Source organism: Oncorhynchus mykiss, chromosome 28, assembly GCF_057628025.1.
Source record: "Oncorhynchus mykiss isolate SJ-2025 chromosome 28, ASM5762802v1, whole genome shotgun sequence".
NCBI classification, from domain to species: domain Eukaryota; kingdom Metazoa; phylum Chordata; class Actinopteri; order Salmoniformes; family Salmonidae; genus Oncorhynchus; species Oncorhynchus mykiss.
In genome coordinates, this window is record NC_143049.1 from 18,436,999 (window position 1) to 18,457,189 (window position 20,191).

Here is a 20,191-nt window from a genome sequence, read left to right on the forward strand (position 1 = left end):
CGAGGTAGGAAAATGATATGGATATATTGAAGCAACATCTCAAGACATCAGTCAGGAAGTTAAAGCTTGGTCACAAATGAGTCTTCCAAATGGACAATGACCCCATGCATACTTCCAAAGTTGTGGCAAAATGGTTTAAGGACAACACAAGTCAAGGTACTGGAGTGGCCATCACAAAGTCCTGACCTCAAGCCTTTATAAAATGTGTTGTCAGTACTGAAAAAGTGTGTGCGAGCAATGAGAACTACAAACCTGACTCAGTTACACCAGCTCTGTCAGGAGGAATGGGCCAAAATTCACACAATTTATTGTGGGAAGCTTGTGGAAGGCTACCCGAAACGTTTGACCCAAGTCAAACAATTTCAAGGCAATGCTACCAAATACTAATTGAGTGTATGTAAGCTTCTGACCCACTGGGAATGTGATGAAAGAAATAAAAGCTGAAATAAATCACTCTACTATTATTCTGACATTTGACATTCTTAAAATAAAGTGGTGATCCTAACTGACCTAAGACAGATAATTTTTACAAGGATTAAATGTCACAAATTGTGAAAAACTGAGTTTATATGTATTTGGCTAAGGTGTATGTAAACTTCCGACTTCAACTATAGGTGTCCTTCCTAACTCAGTTGGCGGAGAGGAAGGAAACCAGTCAGGGATTTCACCATGAGGCTAATGGTGACTTTAAAACAGTTAGAGTTTAATGGCTGTGAAAGGAGAAAACTGAGGATGGCTCAACATTAGTTTCTCCACAATGCTAACCTAAACGAGAGTGAAAGAAGCCTGTACAGAATAAAAATATTCCAAAACATGTATCCTGTTTGTAGTAAGGCACTAAAGTAAATCTGCGGCAAAGAAATTAACTTTATCTCCTGAATACAAAGCGTTATGCTTGGGGCAATCCAACAACACCTCACAGAGTACCACTTTTCACACTTTCGAGCATCATGTTATGGGTATGATTGTAATCGGCAAGGATGAGGGAGATTTTTAGGATAAAAAGAAATGGATTAGAGCAAAGCACAGGCAAAATCCTTGAGTAAAACCTGGTTCTGTTTGCTTTCCAACAGACAATGGGAGACAAATTCACCTTTGAGCAGAACAATAACCAAAAACACAAAGCCAAATATTCCAAGATGACTTTGAATGTGCCTGAGTGGCCGAGTTACAGTTGACTCAAATCGGCCTGTAAATCTATGACAAGACTTGAAAATGGCTTTCTAGTAATGATGAACAACCAACTTGACAGAGCTTGAAGAATTTTAAAAGAATAACGTGCAAATATTGTACAATCCAGGTTTGCAAAGCTCTTAGAGATGTACACAGAAAAACTCAGTTCGAATCACCTTTGGCAGCAATTACAACATGTAATGACTCAGGGTTGTGAATACATATGTAAATTAGATATCTATTTTTCCATTTTCAATAAATTTGCAAAAATGTCTAAAAACATGTTGTCACTTCTTCATTATGGGGTATTGTGTGTAGATAGGTGAGAAAAAAAATTATTTCATACATTTTAATTTCAGGCTGCAACAACAAAATGTGGAATACGTCAAGGAGTATGAATACTTTATGAAGGCACTGTCTGTGAAGTGAGAGGAATGTTCTGGTGGTGTAAAACTCCCTGCAAAATTCCATAATTACCTCAGATACATGAACACAAATAGCACCACTCCAATTAACATGCCTGAGGCATTACTCACGTTTTCAACTCTGCTGTGGTGGCTATATGTTTAGTTGAAGTCTGTGTAATTTGTCCTTGTTTATGGTTTACAGCGATTATCGGGTATTTCTAATTGAAGTGTGTTTTGAAAGCCTACATTTCCCATTAAATTCATTTTCTACAATTATTCTTCCCACATGGGAATAAAATTGTGACAGCAATTACTTACCAAAATGACAGTAATTTAACTTTGACAAAGCACCGAGTAAATTGTAACTCTAAAGAGCTGGTTGACTGTTTTATAATAACCTTTGGTAAGAAGAACATTATAATTTGTCTCATTTATCAATGAGATGCACAAGTATGGTGTAGCAGCACCCAGTATTCAACGACAATTTGATTCAATGAATGATCATTTTCTACATTTCATATATGGTTCTATGCAATCAAACTGTGTGGTTTCTACTCCATTTAACTACAGCCATTTATGAAGACATTATATGATCAGACTTAATGAATGAACAGCACCATGGGGGGGGGGCATAATTTGCTAGTCCATAATCACTATATATACACAAAAGTATGTGGACACCCCTTCAAATTAGTGGACTGCCATTTCAGCCACACCCATTGTTGACAGGTGTATAAAATCAAGCGAACGGCCATACAATCTCCATAGACAAACATTGGCAGTAGAATGGCCTTACTGAAGAACTCAGTGACTTTTCAATGTGGCACCGTCATAGGACGCCACCTTTCCAACAAGTCAGTTTGTCAAATTCCTGCCCTGCAAGAGCTGCCCCGGTCAACTGTAAGTACTGTTATTATGAAGTGGAAACGTCTAAGAGCAACAACGGCTCAGCCACGAAGTGGTAAGTCACACAAGCTCACAGAATGGGACCGCCGAGTGTTGAAGCATGTAGAAATCATCTGTCCTTGGGTGCAACACTCACTACAAGTTCCAAACTGCCTCTGGAAAGGAATGTCAGCACAACAACTGTTTGTCGGGAGCTTCATGAAATGGGTTTCCATGGCTAAGCAGCCGCACATAAGCCTAAGACCACCATGTGCAATGCCAAGTGTCGGCTGGAGTGGTGTAAAGCTCGCCACCATTGGACTCTGGAGCAGTGGAATCGCATTCTCTGGAGTGATGAATCATGCTTCACCATCTGGCAGTCCGACGGACTAATCTGGGTTTGGCAGATGCCAGGAGAACGCTACCTACTCCAACACTAGTGCCAACTGTCAAGTTTGGTGGAGGAGGAATAATGGTCTGGGTCTGTTTTTCATAGTTCGGGCTACAGCATACAATTACATTCTAGACGATTCTGTGCTTCCAACTTTGTGGCAACAGTTTGGGGAAGGCCCTTTCCTGTTTCAGCATGACAATGCCCCCTTACACAAAGCAAGGTCCAAACATAAATGCTTTGTCGAGATCAGTGTGGAAGAACATGACTGGCCTGCACAGAGCCCTGACCTGAAACCCTTCGAAAATCTTTGGGATGAATTGGAACGCCGCTTGCGAGCAATGCATAATCGTCCAACATCAGTGCCCGACCTCACTAATGCTTGTTGCTGAATGGAAGCAAGTCCCGGCAGCAATGTTCCAACATCTAGTGGAAAGCCTTCCCAGAAGAGTGGAGGCTGTTATAGCAGAAAAGGGGGGAATAAATCCATATTAATGCCCATGATTCTGGAATGAGATGTTCGACAACCAGGTGTCCGCATACTTTTGGTCGTGTAGTGTGTGTGGCTATTATACATGTAATGGCATCAGCATACACACACCAGGGGCACCGTCCTATCCTATCTGTAATTAGTTAGCTCTGTGGTCAATGCATCACAGCATTGCTAAAGATTGAATAGTGTAAAGAAATATCTCTGAAGGGGGAATTCACCTCCCCTCAATGCGAGATACATGCGAGTACATGTAGCCTTTCTGCATGATGAATGTGGCCTACTGGTGTAAGAAGGAGTCTATACTCTGAAGTGTGTTTAGAGAATCAACAGTGCTCCTTTTACTATTTCATCATTGGCTTCTTTTCTGTCGCGGACTACATATTGCCTAGTGTTGTGTGATGTTTAGGTATATCCCCTACCTGTTTTAGCTGGGTCATTAGTGCATCTGTGCTACAGTGCACCAGTTGCTTCTCCTCCCCCTCTTTCTTCCTCTTCCTGTAGCGAGAGGCGGGCCTCTCCCCTCCCTTGGGGGTCCTCTTGTTCCTGCCTTTCTTTTTCTCCTGTCCTGCTAGCAGCGGTCCTGGGAACTCTGGCAGGCCAGACATCTGTCCGTCTGAATACGCCTGGGAGAAGGTAGATAAAGATGACTTTATTGTCCATTTAACAAAGGAACTGATAAGACAGCAGTGTCGCTCTCATGGCCAAGCACAACAATATCTCTAAAAATAAATAAACATGACATCAAGGAGGATGACAACCGTTAATAGATAAATTGTCAAATGTCAACTCTTCAGCCGTTTGGGTATGTCTGAGTGTTTTCAAAAAACATTTCATCAATCATGACTCAGCCTAAAATACTGCGTCCTATGACTCACAGCAGTTTGTCGCAGGCAGCGAGAGACACGACCCATCTGACTGATTCACTGAGCCTGCTTGGCTTGGCTCTGACTCACACTAGCTGCTCATCTACCTACATAGCAAGCTAGCGATCACTGACTCAAAGGAGGCTGGTCGAGGGAGAAATCGGAGGACAGGATCACTGTAATGAACGGAAAGTAACTGTTCCATTCAATCCATCCCAGTGGTTGCAATGAGCCTCCACCAGCCTCCACTGCCGTGCCTTATCTGCCAGACAGTGAGACTCACCCCATTACTGTCCATGGAGCTCTGCCTCAGCAGCAGGGCCTTGCAGTCTGTAGCCACCTCCTCCTCCTCAGACCTCAGGCTCTCGTCTGACCGTTGGTGGGGAAGCCCTGGTCCATTAAAAGGTGTCTGCTTGTTCTTCAACAGGTGTTTGAGGAGTTCGTTATTACCCCCAGACTCCCCCTTGGCTCCCCCGCTGTGCAAGGGGCTCTGTGCTGCAGGTCCACCCTCCTCCTTTACTATGCCCATCCCTGAGCACATGTCGGATGAGGCGCACTCGGTGCTCTCAGTCTGCTCCAGCTTGATGTTGCTGAGGATGCGCTCCTGCTCCAGAGCCTGGGCCCTGGCGACATCTGATGGGATGCTGCTCATTCCTACAGGCTGCCCACCTACCACCCCCAGGCCTCCTGCAGAGAGCTGCCTTTCCAGCTCAGAGTGGCTGTGGGTAGAGGTGGAGGAGCCCAGTAAGGGGGACCTGGAGAGGTCCTGGTCCCCGAAGAGGTGGGCGTTGTTCCTGGTGGGTGTGGAGGATGTGTCTGACCGGCAGGGTGTCAGAGGCGCTGTGAGGTCAGAGTGCGGCGTGGACGGGGTTTTAATGGAATCTGCGTCATCGTTGTCTTTCTTCTTCTTTCTGTTCCTCTTCTTCTTCCCCTTCTCTTCCGGGATGATGTTGGAGTAGAGCTGGATCAGAGACTGACCCGAGCCGGGGAAGTTGGAAGGCAGGGGTGTGGTGGAGGAGTCTCCGCAAAACGGGGGGCCTTCTCCAGGCATCTGAGACATCATGCCTGGCCCGCTGAACCTCCTGGGTCTGAGTGGACCCTGGGAGAAGTTAGCTCCCTGTAGACCCATGGTATCAGGCCCAAAACCTCCAGGCCCCATGTCCTGAGGAAGCATCCCGTTACTCATCATGGCCCTCCGGTCACCGCCTTGCATGTAGACCGCAGGAGGAGAGCCCATCCCTGACTGCATGGACTGCTGCTGGGGAAACATTGGTCCCAACTGCTGCTGCTGTTGTGGTAGTTGTGGCCTCTGCGGCTGCATGAAGTCCTGGGGCAGCTCGGCATTGAAGAATGGCATCTGAGAGATGGGCGCCATGTTCCCCCCGTCGGACCCCAGCAAGCCTTGCTGTTCCATCTCCATGCGTTGTTTCAGTGCCCGTTGGCGCTCTACCTCCTGCATCAGCTGGACCCTCTGCCTCTCCTGCTGCTCTCTCAGCCTCTCCCTCCGCTCTCTCTCCTGGAAGCCCTCGCTGAACGGGTTGTTGTCGTCAAACTTCAGACCAGAGCCCTGTGGGGTTGTGACCCCACTGGGTTGAGTCTGAGGTTGGTTTTCTATGGGGACCTGTTGGGGCATCTGGGAAGGCTGCTGAGCTGGGTTTCCCATGGGAATCTGAGAGGGTATATTGGGGCCACCCATGGGCATGGGAGCTCCAGGATGCCAGCCTGGTTGGTTGGTTATCGGCATGTGTTGTGCAGGGGCGTTCGGCTGGCCTGGATGTAGTGGCACCTGATGCATCATGGGGTTCATAGGTGGCTGTTGGTTCATCGGAGGCCCGCTTGGTACCTTGCCACCAGGGACACCCTGCATTGGTGGCATCCCTGGCACAGTCGCTGGCATCACAGTGGGAGGCATGCCACTGCCACCCTGCTGCTGCTTCACTTGATACTCCTCGATCAGTTCGGCGTGCTCTTTCTGCTGCTTCCGGATCTGAAAGGACAAGAACCAAACACAATTCGTGAGCAATTAGGCAAACTCATGACAATCTCAAACCCCAACACAGACAATAACAATTAAATGTTTTCATTGACATCATTCAATGCATATTCATGATCATTATGAGGAGCATTGAAATGTCTGAATAACTGAAGAAACAACATTTTGACAAGGGGCTCAAAACATAGCTCTCCAAGCAAGGGCAGTTTGAGAGTTGAACAGAGAGGATAGTGGAAGGGGGAGAGGAAGTGCTGATGGAAAAAGGTGAAAGAAAGAGTGCCCTCAGCAGCATTTACCTGCTCCAGCTGTTTCTGGACGACACTCTGCTGCTCTGTGACATGTTTGAGCTGCTCTGCGTCCTCCTCAGCAAACTCCCTCCCAGCCTTCTTGGCTGTGCGCTGCTTGGCACACAGGGCCTTCTTGGCCTTCCTGTGGGCTCCGATCTTCTCCTCCAGAAACTTCTGCTGCATCTGGAGCAGCTGCTGGGTCTCCTGGAGCCACTCCTCGTACTGAGCCATCTGAGCATTATCTGAGGGAGAGATAACAGAGTGAGTTTTCATATGACATATTTTAAACAGCATTTCTTAAAAACAACCTATGGTCTTGGGGGAGACAGAATTTTATTTTTTGCCATTATTATTGAACTTTGGCTCGTAAATCAAAGATGAACTTACTGACAAAATCTGATCCAAAATTCGGAGGGTTGGGCCTTGCCACCGCGGGTGTCAGCTTGCCATCCTGGTTTTGAAAGAGACAAACAAATTGTTCTTATAATTCGTGTTTCGTAGTATGGTTTGTGTATGAAAGGTGACTTGAGAGAACTGATTTGGTGATAAGCGATTCAGTTACCTGTCCAACGGCCTGTGGAGGAGCAGAGGCGCTTTTAGGACACGGTGCTGCAGCACCAGGTGGAAACCTGTTCATGACCATCGGTGTCATTCCCATGTTGTTTTGAACCATGACTTTGTTGATGCCTTTCAGAGCGACCATCTTTGCTTTCATAATAGGGTCAGTGATTGCGTCAAAATCTGCATACAAAAAAAGATGTGCGGTCAGCAACTTGCCCATTACTAAAGACAAATGTCCTCAATGATTTATTTTATAGACAAATTACATATCACTTATATTCATACTATTTATTTCTCATACAAAATAAGAAGGTAAATAACTTGTTTGAACTGGAATAAAAGCATTTAGCCTGAATGAAAAACATCTAGTTACCGATGTTGGGGAAGAAGGAGTCACTGGAGGAGCGTTGTCGGATCATGGCCTGCATCTGCCTCTGCTGCTGCTGCTCCTGCCTCTCCTGGTCCAGCAGGTCCTGTAGGAGGAGGGGCTGCTCCTCCAGCAGCAGGGGTCTGTGCCCCCCTGGCCCCACCTGGCCCAACGTCTGGACCAACAGGGCCTGCTGAGCCGGGGTCAACCCACTCTGGTCTATCTCAAAGGTAGACATGGATGTTTCTCCTTCTCCTTCTCCCCTGCTAGTGGGATCCATGGTTTGGGAGATGTTCTGAGCATCTTGGTTTGGCTGTGCCATAGAGTTACCACTGCCTTGATTGTCAGGGGAGGAGTCCTCTGGCTGCTGCTTGATTAGTAAGCTAGAGAGGACTGGGGTGGAGTCAGAGAGCACTCCTGATTGGTTGTTAGGGTTTCCGTCTGCTTGCTGGTCCGTCCTGTCATTGGACGTCTGGGACAGGTTGTCTCCGTCTACCATTTTGATCTTCTGCTTCGAGGGCAGGGAGGAGGCGGCGCTTTGTCTACAGCTCACTTCCTGTTTGACTTCAGCTGACGAGGAATACTTCTCGGCCGTTCCCTCTGACTTCCCCATTCCAGATGTTAAATTAGAGAAGGAAGATACAGCACCACCACAGCTAGAGTTGAAGTTCCTCTTCTCAGACAAAGCCTTCTGGAAGTCTGAGGCATCACTGTGGTCTTCCATGTGGTCACTAAGCTCCAACTCCTCGTTGAACATGTCCTTCTTGATATCGTTCAGGTCAGGGTCGGTGTACGCAATGATGTCGAACTTCCCTGATGTCAGGAAGTCGTCCAGGTGCAAATCGTTGGTCTCCAGGTCCAAGTCTTTGCCGTCTTCTTCTTCCGGATCCAGGTTTAGGTTGTCCAGATCGGCATCGACCAGGTCCTTCACCTCCACGTCTTCCAGGTCTTTGACAGCCGAATCGACGGTGTCCAGTTTCTCCTCCACTCCATCGTGGTTGTTAGCCATGGAGACTCCCTGATCATCAGTGTGTCCAACAGATGGCCCTGGCGTCATCATGGAAGGAGCTGACATACTCTGGGTCTCGTTCGAAGCTGGCTGGCTCATGGACCTCATCAGCTGGGCTTGCCTGTGCATGGTGCCCCCTTGCATCTGAGCCTGCTGCTGCTGGTGGAGGTTCTCCATGCTAGAGGACAGCTGGCTCTGGCCAACCTGCTGGTTCCCCATGGAACCCATCATCATCCTGGGGCCATCTTGGTTCATACCTGGAGGGAACCTGAACTCAGGCCCTCCCATGAAACCAGGAGGCCTTTGGGGCTGGAGGTTGGGATCCATGTTGGGACATTGATCCATGGCGTTGGGACCGAAGGGGAGGCGGAGTCTGCTGTCAGGGGCTCTGTGTCTCAGCTCGATGAAAGGCTGACCCATGATGTTGTGCTGCTGCATTGGCAAGCCGCGAGGAGGGAAATGCTGTGGCAGCCCCATAGGGTTGGGGTTGCCCCCCACGGACTTGGCCATGTCCACGGACATAGAGCGTCTCATCCCCGGGTGGATGTCCTGCATGGGGTGGGGGCCTCTGAGGAAGAACTCCTGTCCTCCGTGAGGTCCCGGCCCACCAGGTGGAAATGCAAACCTGAGAGATAGAAAATAAACATATTTTAATACATATTCCTGTGCTGAATTTTCTCAGACATTCTCCACATTCAATCTAGAGTGACTCATTTTGTTTTTTCGGAGACTACAAATTTCATGAGTCATAAAAGATAGTCTTATTTATTGTCCCCCACGACTGTGGATCGGTCCATATCTCAGACAGCACTGGGACAATTCTGACAACTTGGGTGAATGACTTGTCTTGCCATTAGAGATCCAGCATTTATAAAATGACACTGACTTGCACAAGGCAGAAGCTGTAGTAATGAACTGAAATGTAATTACACAGTTACGGAACATGACATTCGTTGATTTAAATTATTTTTTAAAAATATATATATTTCTACAGGTATATCATTCATGGGGGACAACATGTTTACTGTAACCTCTGTAAGGACAGTAATTCCAGTTACTAACCTTGGCCCCTGATGTCTGATATTAGGATCCCCAGGATGTTGTCCTCTGGGGAACTGGCCCTCATTAGGGAAAGGGCCACGCTGGTCCCCTGGGAAGGGTCCAGGGAATCTCATAGGCCCTGGCCCAGGGTAGGGTGGAGGGGGCCGACTGAATATCTCGCACTGCTGTCCGTGGCCCTCATGGGGCCAGGGTCGAGGGGTGCCAGGGGCCATGTTACCAGCGTTCTCCTGGCGGATGGCACTCCTCTGCTGCTGCTGCTTCAGGATCAGCTCTCGGATGCGTTGACGCTAAATAAAACACAAGTAGTCAGACCTCCAACTAGATAATTCACGCCTGAACTCTACTGAATATTTGTTTGCAAAATTAAAAGTGATAGAAATGTATAAGCTATTAAACACCATGGATTCCAGCTTGCCAAGGGATAAAAAATGTATTTAAGTGAATACTGAAGCGGATGAAATGAATCTCTGAAAGATAATGCTTTAAATAAAGAGCAGTTAATAAAAAGAGCGTCAGTCCTCTTACCTGTCTGAGTCTCTCCTCACTGTCGGCCAGGGAGACACTCTGAACCTCAGAGGAGGTTCCAGGCATCTGGGAGGGTCTTTGCAGCTGTCCTCCAGGGTCCCGGCCTTGCTGCTCCTTCATCTCCAGTCTTTCTGCTGGCTGTGGACACGGGGGGGTGGGTGCCTGCTCATAAGGATCATGGACAGGCGTCTGGTTGGGACGTCTGGACGGTGACGGAGAGAATCCATCATCGGCCATCCCACCGTGATGCGTTGGTGTCTGTGACCCAGGGTGCGGGAAGGGAGCGTCTTGGGGCCTAACGCCTTGAGTGGAGAAATGGTCCTGCTGGTTCCCCAAGGGACCAGGCCTCTGCACCTGCAGTCTGCCCAGCCCGTCAGGCCCCATCCCTGGCCGGGGGGTTCCTGGAGCCTGGGCGTACGGGTCACTCAGCATCGGCCTGGTGGTCTGGGAGAACATGTCACCACTCATAGGCCTGGGGGTTCCAGGTTGGCTAGCATAGGGATCCATGGGGGCTAGCCTCTGGCTGCCTGGGGACTTGGAGAATCTCTCTCCCATGGGGGGCCTAGGGGTACCAGGTTGCTGGGCGTAGGGGTCCATGGAGTGCCCAGGGGACATCCTCTGACCAGGTGCTTGGGGGTGTGGGTGAGGGAACTGGTTCATGCCAGGGCCAGAGCGAGGAGTGTTGGGCTGCTGGGAGTAAGGGTCCGAGGACTGACCGTAGTTGTCGTGTGGGCGAGGGGTTCCTGGAGGGCGAGCGTAGCTGGACTCAAAGAACGGTCTGTTTCCAGGAAGTTGGCAACTGGGGTCATTCATGGGTCGAGTGATACCTGACATCTGAGCATAGGGGTCTGAAGAGGGTCTTGGGTTTCCAGGGGGCTGGGCGAAGGGGTCATATGTGAAGTGGTCGGGCCTTGGGGTAGAGGGAGCATGAGCGTAAGGGTTTCGGTTAGGTAACTGTGCTATTGGGCCGGGCTGAGGGAAGGGGTGGCCCTGGGGATGGTGCTGGGCCATCCTGGGTGGACTGGTGAAACTGTCGTGGGGTCGTGGAGTAAGAGAGGCCTGAGAGTAGGGGTCTCCCTGCTGAGAGATTCTGTCTGACAGGTGTCCCATTGATCTGTTGAAGGGGTCCTGGGCCTGGGGCGGAGGCATGGGGGTCTTGAATAGAGACTGAGGGACTGAGCCCTGCTCGTTGCTTCCCGGGATGGGAGCTAACAGAGGTCTGGAGTAAGGGTCTGACAGGATCATCCTGTTTTGAGCCATCCGTTGGTAGGCCTCTTGGCGGATCATGGGTCTGGAGTAAGGGTCTCCCCGCACTGGAGAGACCATCGGGGGCCTCCCCTGAGGACCCTGGTTGACTCTGGGTGGGCCCATAGGCTTTAGGAAGGGGTCCATGTCCGCAGCAACAGGCCTGGGGGTGTCAGGGGGCTTGGCATAGGGATCCATCTCCCTACTCATGGACGTGGGCGAACCAAAAGCCTCATGAGCGGGAGATGTGAGCCTCCCTCTGTCCTGCTGATCCATCAGAGAGGTGGGAGACTTGCCAGACTCCATGGACATTCTGCGACTTGCGCCGGGTCCTAGAGCTGGAGGCCTGGGGGTGCCCACCATCTTGGCGTAAGGGTCACAGGGAGAGGAGGGTCTGGAGCCGGAGGAGCCAGGGGAGAACACCTGGGGGGACTGGGGCTGAGAGGAACCCCCTGAGGGAGGGGGAGGAGGGGGCCGCAGAAACACGTCTTCGGGGGGCCCTGAGGTGGGCGTCCCTGGCAGTTGAGGTCGGAGGAAGCCCTCTTTACCTCCGGTGCTGTGCTGCATGGGGGACATGCTGCCGTTGCTCCCGTGCTGGGAGGAAGGGCTCTGGTTGCCGCTGTTGTTACCGTCTCCCTCCGACTGGCTGCCTGACTGCTGTTGCTGCTGTTGCAGCTGCTCATTCTTCACCTGCTCCAGCTTCTGGGTGGCTTCGATCTTGGCTTGCTGCCTGCTTTTCTGTCTCATTTGCTGTCGTAAGAACAGGATGAAAAGGCAAAACATGTTTAGTTTATTAAATAGTGGCTTCACAAGCAATGCATGTTTGCTTAGCAGCCTAAATTACAAAAAGACAAAAAAGAGACTATTTGACTAATATATTTTTTTTTTGGGGGGGGGGGCCTTCCTAAACTGCATCTCACCTGGTTGCATCTCACACACACTAACCTGCCTGCAGGCCACACTACTACAGGCCACACTACTACTATCTCACTTCTCTGAATACAATCTTACCTGTCTAAACTTCCACTCTTGCTCATGCTCTGACTCTTTGGGTTTCAAAGGGTCCTTAAAGAGCAAGTCTGTGTCTAGAGGTATGTTGGGGTCAAACACCTCGTCGGGGAGTTGCAGTGAGACGGGAGGCTGCTGGGACAGGGGAATCTGCTGCGACTGCTGCCTCTTCAGACTCTCGTTGGACATCTGGACCTTGTTGATGCGCAGAGCAGCACGGTTATCCCTTGCCTTTTGCTGCGGAGCAAAATCAGTCGCAGACAAATACACACACACACACACACACATAATAAATTATTTCAGCTGGTGCCATAGAAACATTTGGAGACGATTACGAATAGTTTATTTTATTTCTTCAGTCATTATTTTATCATTATTTTAAAACATGGCCTCTGCCAGAAATGACAGGTTCTGTATTGAGGTTAACACTGAAAACTGAGGATCTTCTGTTAAAGCGGCAAGACGTAGTAGTCTGACCCATAAGATAAATACCACATCAGACTAAAGTTTAAAGGAGACAGATCTTCACAGAATTCTCACATGTTCAATGTATGTCTGTCTACTGGGGACAATAAGTAATTTAAGCAGAATTAAATGCATCTTACCACATATGGGGCCCTGTCTTGAGAACTTGCTTTCCTCCATAACTTTGCAATCTGTTTGACTCTTGTAGACCAGTCTGTAGAGTGCCGGAAGAAGATCATTTTATATGACTAAAACAGACTGCAGCTCAAAAAGGACATCTGATGACATCTTCCACTGTAAATTAAGTCATGATAACTGCTGGATATGCACAGAGGTGTGACTGGGGAACACACACACACCTGGGAACTCATCCTTAAGGCTGGGGAAGTTGACGTTGGTGTAAAGGACAGGGGCTACAGTTGCTAGCTCCCCCAGCGTCTCCTCCTTCTCCCACTTCAGTGTGCTCCTCTGGGCGTTGGACATGGCCTCCGCCTCACCCCCCTCAGGCCCGGGCCCAGGAGGAGGGGTGAGGCCTGGGCCACCATGAACAAGACCAGGAGCCCCCTGCCACGGACCCACCGCCTCTCTGGCCATCTGATTAAACTTCCTGTCCCTGCAGGAAGGACACAAGTACAGGGATTTGAGTGATAGACAAAAAAAACATGTAGTCATCATTATCATTGTTTTGTAGACAACTAGAGCTCCCTACAGTAACTACAGTCACTAACAAAGTTTGCAATTTGATTTGGTTAAACCGACTAGTTTGTATGGAGATGACTTAACGTTCAATACAGTTTGTCAGATAATTATGTGCTTTCCACAGCAAGGTAAGATTTGCAGTTAGTACCTTGGATTGTCAGTAAAAGGCATGCGGTGGAGGGGAGAGAAATTGTCTGGGATACAGGGTACTGCTCCGGGATTGGACGGATTCAGAGGGAATCGTTGGTTAGGTCCCATCAGCCCGTTCATCATTGGCATCCGTGGAAACATGGCATTCCCTGTACGCAAAAACAGGATAATATCAAAGGGACTGCATTACTGTAGGAAAATGATGTTTGTGTGATGAGCAACCTCTTCTGAAACATGAAGACTTGCATTGGCGCTCTGAACTAATGCCTAGGCTTTAGCTCATCGGGCTAATAGTATTGAGGAACACAGAAATAAATAGTATTGAGGAACACAGAAAATAAGGAAATCAGTCTAAATAAATAAATTACGCCCTAAACAATGGATTTCACATGACTGGGCAACCCATGGGTGGGCCATGGAGGGCATAGCCCCCCCCCCCACCACCACCCCGACAGTCCAGGTGAAGAAGCCGGATGTGGAGGTCCTGGACTGGCGTCATTACATGTGGTCTGCGGTTGTGAGGCCAGTTGGACATACTGACCAAATTCTCAAAAACAACATTGGAGACAGCTTATGGTAGAGAAATTAACATTAAATTATCTGGCAAAAGCTTTGGGGACATTCCTGCAGTCAGCATGCCAATTGCACGCTCCCTCAAAACTTAAGGCATCTGTAGCAGTGTGTTGTGTGATAAAACTGCACATTTTATAGTGGCCTTTTATTATCCCCAGCACAAGGTGAACCTGTGTAATGATCATGCTGTTTAATCAACTTGTTGATATGCCACACCTGTCAGGTGGATGGATTATCTTGGCAAAGGAGAAATGCTTACCAACAGGGATGTAAACCAATTTGTGCTCAAAACTTGAGAAAATACACTTTTTGTGCGTTGAAAAATATCTGGGATTTTCTATTTCAGCTCATGAAACATGGGACCAACACTTTACATGTTGCGTTTATATTTTTTGTTCTTAGCCTACAAGCTAATGATGCAGACCTTTGGAACATCTACATTTTAAAAAGTCAAATAAATTAATTTAATATAGCCGTGTAATATAACCTACACCATCACAATAAATCCATAATTTATTTTAGACATGTCTAAAGAAACATATGATGAAAATGTTGCCTATTTCAGAAGAACAGATTAGCATACTCTGACTTGTCCTTATGTTATGCCATATGGCTGTGGGCTACACTAGTGCATTTAGCAGACAAGATTTATTTAGAATTCCGTGGCATTATTTTATAGTATGAAGAATACAATTGAACAAAGCTAAATAAAATAGAAAGGATATATTCCCCAAACGATTTCAGAAGGAGTGCACACTAGGCTTGAGCTGTATATCGTATATACCAGTACACCGGGATATTTGGAAATAGCCATGGGATGTTTTTTTCAATACCGTTGAAACTATTTCCTTGAGTTTTTTATTTATACATTTGAATATTTGTAGTTATTTTTTTAAAGCAAATAACGGCAGTCAACTTTTGCAATATGTTAGGAGATCAAGATCACGTTCTCATTTCACCTGTCACAGCATTTTTCATTATGAAGCTTACCAGTAGTACCCAGTCACGGCGGTGTATTTATCCCTGTGTTTCCTGTCTCTCTGTGCCAGTTTGTCTTGTATGTTTCCAAGTCAACCAGCGTTTTTCCTGTTCTCCTGCTTTTTGCATTCTCCTTTTTCTAGTCCTCCCGGTTCTGACCCTTATCTGTTTCTGTACTTTGAACCCGCCTGCCTGACCATGAGAGCCTGCCTTGACCATGAGAGCCTGTCTGCCAGTCTGTACCTCCAGGACGCTGATCTGGTTTTGACCTTTTTGCCTGTCCATGACCATTCTCTTGCCTACTCCTTTTGGATGAATAAACATTGTAAGACTTCAATTCTGCCTCCTGTGTCTGCATCTGGGTCTCGCCTTGTGCCTTGATACTATACTCCTGTTGTAGAGAAGCAATGTGCTAATATTAGGAAAGTTGAGAAATAAATATAGTAGGCCTAGCTAGGGCTGGGCGATATGGCAAATCAATTATCACAATATTTATATATACGTTTTCATTCAATAATGATAATTATCATAATATTAATCAAATAATGTTTAAAAGGTGCATTCTGCTTCAGACTCAAGTATGCCTAATGCCTGAACAAACCACTAGGCAGGTTAGAGTGTGGGTCAGTAACCGAAAGGTTGCTAGATCGAATCCCTGAGCTGACAAGGTAAAACTGTTGTTCTACCCCTGAACAACGCAGTTAACCCACTGTTCCCTGATAGGCCATCATTGTAAATAAGAAGTTGTTCTTAACCGACTTGCCTAGTTAAATAAAAGTTAAATTTTTTATTTTTATTATGTGAGCTACACATGAAATTAGACTTTAAGGAAAATTGTTCCATGTTTGCGGCTAGGGAGCACGTACCTGGCGTCTATTAAATTGATAAGCCTCTTGAAACTTTCCTTTTCGACTGTGCTAATTGATAGCACTTCCTTAGCAATGCAATACATAATAGCATTTGAGATGTCTGTCTTTTCGATGTTTGTTTGTAGGGCATAAACACTGTCAGTGTTGACTGCGTCGGGCAAACATCCCTAGTTTGGCTGGTGCTTGACGGACGTTGATCAATACCTTGGCGCAAACTCAAACTTCCTGCATGTTCCAAAGAGTGATTTTGCTTCAGATGTTGAAAAAGGTTTATCGTATTACCAGACTTCGTAGTCACCGGTCTACAGCACAATTTGCACTGAACATTGCTCTGTTCTTTGTCGGACTTCAAAAAGCCAAACCACTTCCAAATTACTGAAACAGTTTTAACCCTTTTTATCAATAATATCTTTGTTGGAAGCTGCTCCTTCTCCATGGCTATCACTGCCACCGTTTTCGCCTACTTCACTCATTTGTCGTGGTTAATAGTAGCTACTCCATCACTCGAGGTGCTAAGTGGTTTTGAGTGGGCGTATACCTCTCCATGTGCATATTGTCACTTCTACGCATGTTCCTGCTGTGTCAGAGGTGAAATGGACTGCTGTACCTAATGATTCTATATCGGCATTATCGAAAATGAATCTAAGCGTTTTTATATCGTTATTGAGGGAAGTAATTACCTCAATAATTATTGATATTGACTTATCGCCCAGCCCTAGCCTATAGAAAGCTGATGGGATTCTCCTCTTTTAAATAGAGGCCATCAAAACTGTGTTCTTGCATAGCCTACATAAATGTTGCGTAAAATGAGCTCATGGGCTCTCATGACGTGTTTGATTGAATTTGATTACATTTACTTCAGAATGATTAGAGGAAAAATAGAGCGCAGAGTACCAGGCCATTAGCCACTGTCATTCAGCAACTTTTGTGGGCTACTAATGAACATCAGCGGCATCAGAGCACAGTTTTGGAGAAGCCGCGACTAAACGGTCACATGGCATTTGACTGTGGTCATGACTTGTGAATGCTGGTGTGGTAGTAATACGTCCCTGTAACAGCCCTAGTCTTATCAAAACATCAGAGGAGAGCGAAATACTGCCAGTATCTGCTACAGGACCTTGATGAGAGTCATACCTGCGTGAGGGTGTACCAGGCTGGTTCCTGGTTCCCCAGGTGGGCCGTGGGGTTGAGGCATCTGTGGTGGATGGCTGGTGCTGGGGCTCAGGACGGCAGTGAAGAGGTCCTCCACGTCCTTCCCTTCCAGCTCTACAGGGCACAGCAACAGAGACAGTCATTAACACTAATACAGGCAGTAGAGTTAAAACTGATAGACAGACAACAGTAATGTTCAGTTCTGTATAACCCTGGTTCTCTGAATGAGGGAAACGATATACAGTGATTTAAAAAAAAGCGTAATAACCAACCTGGTATTTTGTATAGTTTGCTGAGAATCGATTCTGATGCCAGAACAAAAAGAAATGACACAGATTATTCATCTGATCAGAGTTATACCAAGCAGTGAATTGAATATGAAGGGGCTAAAATACAGACGTGTTGACCAACAGGTCTTGTACTGACCATCAGCCATCTCCAGCTCTGGGCTGAAGATCCCGTCCAGATGTTCATCTGGGAGCGTACGGGGAGTCCGGCGGCCAGACTGAGAATGGGCGCGCGCTGGGGAGCGGTCTGTCAAGGGCCCAATGTCCAGACCAGCTGAGAAAGCACACACAAGCAAAAATACACATCAAAAACTATGCATGGTCCACTCACTTCAAAGCTAGACGCAATCAGAACTTTATCTGGCTAATAAGCTTTGCGAATCATTTGAATTACGGGGGGATATCTACATTGTGTGCAAATTAAATGAAGATAATAAGCAACGGTGCACGCTTAGCAGAATTACTCATGATGACTATATTTTGAGATGAATCGTTAAATCTACTATACATCTACTCGCATCTAATCTACTCCCAAAGAAACACATTACAACCATCCATCCATCAACGTCAGGACGACTGCTGCGAACTGTGAGTCACCAAGGCTTTTTTTAGGTGAAGAAACACTAAGTGCATTTTAAGTTACATAAAAGTAGTGATTATTGAGAAAGAACCAAGGATGCAGAATTTTATTGGCCTCAGTGGAGTTGCTAAGAACCTATTCTTCAACCATTCACCGAACAGGGACGAGAGAGACGGAGACATTCGCTGTCACCACAAAATGCAAGGCCACTCACCAAGGCCTCTCACTCTCTCCAAATAATCTGCCTCTAAATTGCTATTTTTCTGTCCTTGACCATTTGTTTTGGTGACAATTTGAATCACTTTAGCGTTTATCAGTTAGACTTGAATTTGTACTTCACAAACAGAACTGTAACCAAACAAAGGATTGGAAAACTTTTTGTGTGAGAGGCCATTGTAGACCAGGTGAAATGTAGCGTAAGAGCGTCAGAGAGCACAGGCGCACACAGTAACAAAGAGAATGTACTATTGCTATTACGGCCATGGAGCCCTTACCAAAAGGAGGAGGTGAGGAGTCAACCTGGAAAGGGCAAAAATCAAGACCTGCAGGAATGGAACCGAAACCAAGACACAAGATGAGTGAATAAAACAGAATACTGGAGACAGAGCAAGCAAATCAAACTGGAAATAAATGAATAAAACACACTTGAAACAATGACAAATAAAGATAAAACAACTAAAAAAAGAATAAAATAATTTTGAAAAGTATGTGACAAATATGTGCTGAATAAAAATGTAGTGGAGGTAAGGATAAATTGGTGAGAATTTATCCTTACCCTAACCCTTGGAAAAGCCATTTTGAATAGACAGACAGCAAGACATCCCATGCTGGCAGTAAACTCTACCCACTATGACAGCCTCAGAGATGTATACATCAATGATGCCGCTCTTGCTGCGGGTGATTCTTTGATCCACCTCCACTCACACGACACCATTCTGTATACATCTGGCCCTTCTTTGGACACTGTTAACTAACCTCCAAACGAGCTTCAATGTCATACAACACTCCTTCCATGGCCTCCTACTGCTCTACTATCTCTCGCTAGTAAAACCAAATGCATGCTTTTCAACCGTTCGCTGCCCACACCCGCCCGCCCGACTAGCATCACCACCCTGGACGGTTCCGACCTAGAATACAGGGATAACTACAAATATCTAGGTGTCTGTCTGGTTAGACTGTAAACTCTCCTTCCAGACTCATATCAAACATCTCCAATCCAAAATCAAATCTACAACCGGCTTCCTATTTCGCAACAAAGCATCCTTCACTCACGCCGCCAAACTTACCCTAGTAAAACTGACTATCTTACCGATCCTCGAATTCGGCGATGTCATTTACAAAATAGCTTCCAATACTCTACTTAGCCAATTGGATGTAGTCTATAAGTCTATGCTAGGTAAAGCTCTGCCTTATCTCAGCTCACTGGTCATGATAACAACACCCACCCGTAGCACGCACTCCAGCGAGTATATCTCACTGGTCATCCCCAAAGCCAACACGTCCTTTGGCCGCCTTCCCTTCCAGTTCTCTGCTGCCAGTGACTGGAACGAATTGCAAAAATCGCTGAAGCTAAACATCAGCTATTTGAGCAGCTTACCGATCGCTGCAGCTGTACATAGTCCATCTGTAAATAGCCCACCCAATCTACCTACCTCATCCCCATAATGTTTTATTTACTTTGCTGCTCTTTTGCACACCAGTGTCTCTACTTACACACCTTCATCTGCTTATCATCCTCTGCTCATCTATCACTCCAGTGTTAATCTGCTAAATTGTAATTACTCTGCCACTATGGCCTATTTATTGCCTTACCTCCTCACGCCATTTGCACACACTGTATATAGCCTTTTTTTTTTTACTGTTATTGACTGTACGCTTGTTTATTCCATGTGTAACTGTGTTGTTGTTTGTGTCGCACTGCTTTGCTTTATCTTGGCCAGGTTGCAGTTGTAAATGAGAACTTGTTCTCAACTAGCCTACCTGGTTAAATAAAGGTGAAATAAAAGAAAAAAAGATCAGTGACATACCAGAGTCACCGGTCTGTTTCCCCAGCATCCTTAGGAGGTCTGCATCCGTGTTGAGAACCTCAGACAGATCCACTAGAGGTTCCTCAGAGGGCTCTGTGGATGAGAAGACATGCAGACATGACAGTCAGAAACCACGGTATGG

General features: G+C 46.8%; 1 protein-coding gene across 8 annotated transcripts in view; it reads right to left on the reverse strand.

Moving 5' to 3' along the window:
- Positions 1-20,191, reverse strand: part of LOC110508653 (histone-lysine N-methyltransferase 2C) — a 145,672-nt gene that overhangs the window by 36,812 nt on the left and 88,669 nt on the right. For 6 of the 8 annotated variants that reach the window (XM_036966417.2, XM_090225561.1, XM_036966413.2 and 3 more), the window contains 17 exons: positions 20,050-20,142; positions 18,517-18,564; positions 17,582-17,716; positions 17,428-17,460; positions 17,138-17,269; positions 13,582-13,732; positions 13,094-13,347; positions 12,875-12,948; positions 12,273-12,506; positions 10,017-12,011; positions 9,492-9,778; positions 7,427-9,054; positions 7,055-7,233; positions 6,880-6,943; positions 6,502-6,734; positions 4,496-6,199; positions 3,769-3,972 (listed from right to left, as the gene is read on the reverse strand). In XM_036966417.2, coding sequence (XP_036822312.2) covers positions 3,769-3,972; positions 4,496-6,199; positions 6,502-6,734; positions 6,880-6,943; positions 7,055-7,233; positions 7,427-9,054; positions 9,492-9,778; positions 10,017-12,011; positions 12,273-12,506; positions 12,875-12,948; positions 13,094-13,347; positions 13,582-13,732; positions 17,138-17,269; positions 17,428-17,460; positions 17,582-17,716; positions 18,517-18,564; positions 20,050-20,142 — 7,448 coding nt within the window. The remainder of the gene's footprint in view (positions 1-3,768; positions 3,973-4,495; positions 6,200-6,501; positions 6,735-6,879; positions 6,944-7,054; positions 7,234-7,426; positions 9,055-9,491; positions 9,779-10,016; positions 12,012-12,272; positions 12,507-12,874; positions 12,949-13,093; positions 13,348-13,581; positions 13,733-17,137; positions 17,270-17,427; positions 17,461-17,581; positions 17,717-18,516; positions 18,565-20,049; positions 20,143-20,191) is intronic. The other 2 variants (XM_036966416.2, XM_036966415.2) reach the window with 2 other exon arrangements.